Here is a 7,744-nt window from a genome sequence, read left to right as displayed (position 1 = left end):
AAAAAAAAAAAAAAAAAGTTTCAAGTAAGTATCAAGAGTTACGTTAACAAATGGCTCCAGTGGCTCAGATAGAATCTCTCCAGAGCCACATGCACTGATAAGATAAACCAGAAACTGTAGAAACCAAGCAAGTGAAGCCAACAGGGCAGCAGCTATGACACTCATCATGGCTCAGATTCTAAAGGAAATGAGGCACGTGAGTGACATGGATAAAGGATGCAAGGCGTTTTGATGAGTAGGTTTAGGAATGAGCTGACAGAAATCTAAGAAAGCATTTCTATTATTATCATAAACTCACACTTGAATTTCCCAAATGTGAATGTTCTATTTATGTGATTAGCAGAGAAGAGGAAGTAGTGCTTTTAGTTAAACCCTGTAATACATTAACCTTCACAAACTTAATTCAATGTTCTTTTTACCTTGTCTACTCCAGCACTTAGGATAAAATTTCCTTTCTTATTCCACTTTAATGCAAATATAGGGCCTTTATGCTGCCCTAAGGTGCTAGCAAGGTTACCTAGAATTCAAAAAGAAAAACATTAAAATTACTTCCAACTTTATGTAGATCAACAACAAACTAAAAATAAAAATGTTTCATTTACCATCTTTAGTCCATATTCTGGCAAATCCATCATATGAACCAGTTGCTAGAAGTGTACCTTCACTCTGTCAGAGAAAAACATTGTTCTATTACATAATCAAATAAAGACAGTGGTTAACAGTTAACCAAAATATTTCACGTCTAAATCCTAGATACAGTGGCCCTGGGTCCTATGGGAAAGGATGTGGGGAAGGCCATACCCGCTGCTCCCCTCGGCTCCCAGAGCCTCGGAGTTGGGTTCAAGTTGTGCCACTGCCCCTGGGGTCTGGGTTGGGGGACGGTGATGACTTGTGGGACACCCTGGGCACAGCTCCTCAGCCCGGAAGAGGTAGAGGTACGTTTGGGAGAAGCACGCTGGCAGCTCAGACATCACTGCAGCGTGAGGACTGTCCTTCCCCTGCCCAGGACTCCCCTCTTCCCCTGGGCGGGGCTCCCCTCCCCAGGACACTCCTTCAATGCCCTGGCCGTGCTGCCACTCTTGGGGGGACGTCTGGCCACAGGGTAGCGTGAAAGTTTAGCTCTCAGAAACCTGGACTCCAGGTACCACAGTTTCTCAAAGCCGAGCAGTGACTTCCCAAAGCCACACACGACTCAGACACAGGGTTGACAGTCCCCTGGGGCGCAGTGGACCACCCCTACCCCTCAGTCTCCTCTGCTCTGCCAGGCCCTTTACTTGGTCCTTTGAGGATCTTACCTGCTAGAACCTGAATGAATATAATAGTTATTTAAACATCCCTTTGGAACACTGTTAAGATGCCATGGTTTGCACATTATAAATCATAATTATTCACTGCTTAGTCTTTTAATAAAAATAAACAAATAAATCCTAGATACAGTAGACCCCGACATTCTCTGCCTCTGAACTTCGCAGTGTTGCCTATTTGTGAGTGCTACCAAAAGCTAAGGACCTGCGTTCACTGAGCGGAGCCCGTGCTGGACGCGGGCCTCACACCCAAATCTCAGCAGAGCAGTCACTGCTGGGGGGGGGCGGGGGGGGCCTGCGTCAGCACCACCACGCTCATCGCCCGCACACCACAGGTCTCCAGTTTGTCACAGACCCACACATCTAAGAACGGAGGTAGGGTGGGTAGGTTGGGAGGAATCAAAATCATAATTTTATAATGATTCAATAGACGTGAAAAAGAAAAGTCTTCCTACATATTTATGATTAGGAGTTTTTGCCCATCCTTCTATATCCTTTACTCTCTACAAAGTGTGTATGATCCATACAACATTATTTCAGATAACAAGATTCCTAAACACTTAAATATCTCTTTACTTTGTTAATTCCTTCCCACTCTGAAAAATTTACCAATAAAAAGAGCAATACAAGGAAAAGAACCAGGGAAGAGTGAGGCTGACCTCACAGCTGATGAAGAGAGTACAGCTGCTGGCTCTGCTACCAGGAAACCCACACCATTTTCCCTGTGTTTACATTACATTCCCTTGCTGTGCCTTGCCCTGATGAGTGGTGTCAGACAAGGACAGATCTTACTCTACACACATGCAAAAGTTACAGATTAATAAAAGAGGCTCTTGTAGGAATGAATAAACATTACTTAGATATAGAATAGAATTCTGGCGCCTATGGCTCAAAGGAGTAGGGCACTGGCCCCATATGCCGGAGGTGGCGGGTTCAAACCCAGCCCCGGCCAAAAACCGCAAAACAAAAAAAAAAAAAATCAAAAAAAAGAATAGAATTCTGACTTACTTGGTGCCATCTTGAGGTTATCTGGTAAGGGCATTCAAAACAAAATCCTATTTCATACCTTTCAAGCCATTTTATTGTTTAGGCAAGTGACAAACAAATACTGGCTCTGGGAAATGCAGATTCTGTTAGGACCTGGAAATCCCTCAGGGGTCTACCTGAGCAAGAAGGAGTCATGTGGAAAATGGCAAAGGCTTATTTCCAGATCTGTACAATGTCAAGTTTCATCTAAACTACCAGTCTTGAAATGTTTATTAGATCATTAAATCTGAAATGTCCAATTTTGAATCAAAGTTTAGTTTTATTACATCTCAAACAAAAAGCAGTAAAATTCATCAAAGTATGTGCCCAAAGTATCCACAGTTTTCCTATCTTAAGGGTAGCAGCACTGTGTATGCCAGCAGCAAAGAACCCTGGATGGAGAGTGAATGGCGATGAGATCTCAAAAGACTCTGTCCACAGCTTGCTGAGAACTGAGCATTCTTACAGCTTTCAGGAAGCAGTCCAAAAGCTAGAAGGAGCAGCAGTAAGTTGGTGCAAGGTCTGGTGAGCACAGTGGATGACAGAGTTTCCAAGTCTAGCTTCCGGAGTTTCAGCAGCACTGTTTGTGAGACATGTGGTCCAGTGCTGTCTTGCAAGAGGATTGGCCTGTGTCTACCGACCAATCTTAGCTGCTTAATCATAAGCATCTTTGGCTTGGCTCAATGGTTACAGCACTGGCCACATGTACCAAGGCTGGCAGGTTCAAACCCGGCATGGGCCAGCTAAACAACAACTACAACAACAACAAAAAATAGCTGGGAGTTGTTGTGGGTGCCTGTAGTCCTAGCTCCTTGGGAGGCTGAGGCAAGACAATCTCTTAAGCCTGAGAGTTTGAGGTTGCTGTGAGCTGTGATGCCACAGCATTCTACCAAGGGTGACATAGTAAAACTGTCTCAAAAAAAAATCACAAGCATCCTCACGTTGTCCAATTGTCTGCAGGAGGCACCTGCTGGACTGACCAGATTTCACGAAGCTGTAGTGGGTAATCCCAGTGCCAGACCACCACACAGACACCATCAGCTTTTACTGATGAATATTCAGTTTGGGTCTATGTTCCAGCACTTCCTCTTCATTCATTCAATGTACCAAATGCTTATGATTGTCAAAAAGAATCCATTTCTCATCACACATAACAATACGGTGCAGAAATGGTTCACCTTTATGTTGTGACAAAAAAGAAAGGCAATTTCCGGGAGGATTTCTCTTCTCTCATTTAATTCATCCATCTATCCGCTTCTTTACCTTGATGGTTTGTTTCAAATGGTCCACTATCACTGGGACATTAACATCCAACCTGCTGCTACTTCACACGCAGGTTGAAACGGATTCTCTTCCACTATAGCTTTTAGCTCATCATTGTTCCCCTTAGTCTCAGATCATCCATGCGGCTCAGTTTCAGATAAAATCACCAGAACAGAACTTCTCAAACCATCAATGTACTGTGAGTTCATCAGCCACATCCTTCCCACACACTTCATTGGTATTATGAGCTGTGTGTGCTGCACTGGTTCACGATGGAACTCATATTGAAAAATAACACAAATTTTTTACTTACCCGTGGTTTAAAAAAAATTGCTCTTAAAAATATTTGAAAGATAATCATGAACAAAAATGTGCGTTTGGAAGAATGAGGATATGTATCTTCACATCAAACACACACTCAGTGTGAAGTGCGATGTCAGAGAAATTTAAGGAGACTGGACATTTCATACTTACCCTAACTGTTCTAGAACTACTCAGGTATTAGTAGAAAAAGAATACTTTAAAAATTAGACATCTCGCAGGCTCTTACTTTAGTAATGGGAAAGAATTGTTAATTGAGGATATTTTCTCCTTTTTGGTAAAATATTCAAGTTCACAGTGAAAAAAAGTCCATACTTTTCAAATGTTACATAACTTGTATTTCAGAATCACCAAGCTCAACAAACCAATGTTCATTAATCATCCTTTTCAGTGTAAACTGTAGATTTCACTAAACTAACAGGATTCCTTGGCCAGGTAGCATAGGTAGCTAAAGGTCTTTGATCTAAAACAGAATAGGGATGCATGTTAATTCTTTATCCTGATCCTACAAGCAAATTATACTGCAATGTGCTAACCCCTTTTTAAATGTTTAGAATTGTCAATCCTTTACAGAAGGAAAATATACTGCTATATAAATTCTGGAAGAGAATATTAAAAATGTCTACCTAGAGACATTCTGAAAGAATTTCATAGAAACTAAAAACTTAAGTTGGGATAATCATTTTTTTAAAGACAGATCTCATTCCTTGAGAATGGGATTGGAGATCCTTTTGAAAGCCCCACAAAAAAGTAGAAGAGAGGCCAGAGGAAGATAGGACATTCATCTGCCAAGGAAAGGACAGCTACCTCCTGACTTTTTTTACAACACTAAAATGATCTAAGGCTTAGGGGCTAGGGCCAGCATGCAGGTCAGATGCACTGGAAAGGGAAAGGGTGAAGATACATAAACAACAAAAATCAAACTCGTTTTAAGTCAGAGTAGTTAAGTTATCCTGAACGATGTTGAGTCACATATAGGATCTGAGAATTCTCAGATTCCAAATAGTTAGAATAAACCTTGGAAGAAATCTAGACTAATGGCCCCTAAAAGACAGTTGGCAATGAAATTGTATCAGTTCACAACACAGTGAGAATGACAAGAATGTATTTTTTGCTATATAGATTTCTTTTCTCCCCCAACTAACAATTCACCTGTTAAACATATAGTATGTTGTCTGTTAATCTAATTGTTCTAGAATTTACTGTTACTATGCTAGGGATATTCATCTATTACTGCATTTATGCGGGTGCCATTTTCACAATTCCACTTCATACATACAGAAAATGAAGCACAGAGCTCAAAGGAACAATTTTACCCAGTATATGCTGCTAAATGAACTGGGGGTTGTGGGGGCAGGACTGAACTTCAGTCTGACTGCTCCACGGCCAGTCTTTCTCCTCAGCACCCCATCTGGGAGTGGGGACTACCAGTCTGTTGTTAGTAGGTAGTGAGATCCAAGAGTAACTGTACAAACTCTGCCATCATTCTGAGGCTCTGAGGGTTAAGTCTATCAGTCACGTCATGCCTCATGGACCACAGGGATACTCACATTCCAATCTAGAGATGTTACATCCTTGTTGCTTGGAACGTCTTGCCCTCCTTCTCGTATACAGTGTCTGAGGACTAACTGGGTGGAGCCACTAGTGCTGTTCTCACTAAGATTCCATATTCTTGCTGTTGAGTCCCCAGACCTACAAAGTACAACGTACTTTAAATTCTCACGACATTCTTAACTATCAGAGTCAAAGCAACACATTGACATCCTATTACTAACAAGACAAACATGAACTAGACTATCAGGTATCTGCGTTTCTAGTATATTTCCCATTCTACTTTTTGGGCCCCCCGAGCATTGCTGAAGTAATTAAGTTTAAACAAAACTTCTAAAATTACTTCATGAAGAAATAAGATTTGCAGAAACAAAAATGACTACAAATAAGCAACAACAAAAACCTGAAAATATAAGTAATATATTTATAAAATGTGTTAACCATTCAGTAATATATTTTTAAAAGCTACTTTAGTTACCACTTTGAGAAACATACCCTGATGCCAAGAGATCACTAACAGGGTTCCAGGCACAGATGAAAACTTCAGATTCATGGCCCCGTAACACTACTGCTTTATTAGAAGGAATTTCAACATCCCCATCCACTTCCATCATATCAGTGTGATTATCTGCATTATGGGAAACGAGTGGAAAATTCCAGTTAGGTAATATTACGATAGCCTGAGAGGAAAAAAAAATTCTTCCTTTTCCATATGCAGTGTAAAATTTTCTGCTATGTCATGTTAAATTAAATATGACTAGACTACATACTCTTTGTCACATGGAAAATAAATTCTTATCTTTAGTTAATTATGATCATGTTATTTTTGAAAGTATGTGTATGAGTATGTGTTTAGAGGGGCAGGAGGAGGTGGAGGGAGAAGGAGGAATGTGAAAGATTACACCTAAACATGGCTAAAATGGTAACATGGTTTGAATTAAATATAGTATACACCAACATCATTCTGAGATTCTGCCAGTAGGGGCTGCTGGTATCATTCACATAACATTAGAGTTGCCTTTCTAGCTCAGGGTTGGCCTTTCACAGTATTTGTTAATAACCAGTATTATAAACTTTATTTGGAAATCAATGCAACATAAAATTTCACTTAACAATGGAAAAAGGATTTCGAAATATTTCTAAAAGAAAATAAAGTCAATAAAAGTAAATCTAGCTTTCTGGAGCTTTAGTAATTATAATCTGAGTGGTGTGATACAAGTTAGGGAACAAGTTGATATAAATAAAACAGATGAAGTTATTTCAGCTTACAAGATGGGACATTCTAGTGAAGAAGTATAACTCTTCTCAAACAAAATTTTTAGAAATCCTTGTCTCAACTCACTTGCTATAGTGTGTGCTCCATTCTCCTCCCCGTTCGCTGTGTTTTCTCCATTTTTTGCAGACCCCTGCTGGTTTGCGGCAGCAGCTGCGGCCTGCTGCTGTGCAAGCTTATCTCTGTAAGCCTGCTGTCTTGTCTGGACTACATCAGGCATTACGGCATCTATCAGGGACAGAGACTCTATTGGTCGGCCATCAAACAAGGTACCATCCTAGATTTGGAAAATTTTAAGAGAAGAAAAATGAAAGGTAATATTTAAGGTTATTTGTATTCATGCATATCAACAACGTAAATGAAAATCTTCACTCTAAGAAAAACATTTTTAGAAATTTTCAGAACTCAAATGAAAAGGAAAGATGTCAGGAGGGAAGGAACTATAAGAGGCAACTGCAAACAGCTGTTTAAACTCTCCTCTGCTCTTAGTTTATGCTACTGTCAAGTGCTACACAGGCAGAGCCAAAACGTAAGTCACTGGTGAAAATACAAAGGCATAACAAAATGCAGGCCCAGACGACAGACCTCCAAATGCCATTAGTCAAAACCACGACTGTGGGATAGCTGGCACAATGATTAGTAGCCTGGTGCTATATGATACCAAATGTTTCTTAAAAATAGCTTTTATCAGACCCAAAAGTTTCCTATGGTTTGATTAATACATAAAAGCAGAAATAGACTTTGCATACCCTGCCATACAATCACCTTGTTTTGCTAATCTTAATATGGAAGCAAAAGTTTTAAAGATTAGCTAGCTAGTCAGTGGAAAAGGGTCTTTTAAACCCAGTGCTATTCACAGTGGGATCCAAGGACCAAAAGCGCTGCCATCAGCTGTAGCTTGTTAGAAATGGAGATCCAAACCTACAGAATCAAAATTCTCCAAGAGGGAGGGCCTGGGAACCACATTACTAACCAGCTCTAGGACTGCCAGGGGAGGCATGCCACT

At 40.4% G+C, this 7,744-nt stretch overlaps 1 protein-coding gene across 1 annotated transcript in view; it reads right to left on the bottom strand.

The window, feature by feature from the left end:
- Window positions 1–7,744, bottom strand: part of TBL1XR1 (transducin beta like 1 X-linked receptor 1) — a 112,494-nt gene that overhangs the window by 27,331 nt on the left and 77,419 nt on the right. Inside the window, exons 5-9 of the mRNA XM_023515766.1 lie at window positions 6,808–7,015; window positions 5,961–6,093; window positions 5,465–5,606; window positions 603–666; window positions 420–517 (exon numbers count right to left, since the gene is read on the bottom strand). Of these exons, the coding sequence (XP_023371534.1) occupies window positions 420–517; window positions 603–666; window positions 5,465–5,606; window positions 5,961–6,093; window positions 6,808–7,015 (645 nt within the window). The remainder of the gene's footprint in view (window positions 1–419; window positions 518–602; window positions 667–5,464; window positions 5,607–5,960; window positions 6,094–6,807; window positions 7,016–7,744) is intronic.

Source organism: Otolemur garnettii, unplaced genomic scaffold (assembly GCF_000181295.1).
Source record: "Otolemur garnettii isolate 467f Iridium unplaced genomic scaffold, OtoGar3 scaffold00078, whole genome shotgun sequence".
Classification (NCBI taxonomy): Eukaryota; Metazoa; Chordata; class Mammalia; order Primates; family Galagidae; genus Otolemur; species Otolemur garnettii.
The sequence above is the reverse complement of the archived record's forward strand: the minus strand, read 5'-3'. Positions and strand labels throughout refer to the sequence as shown.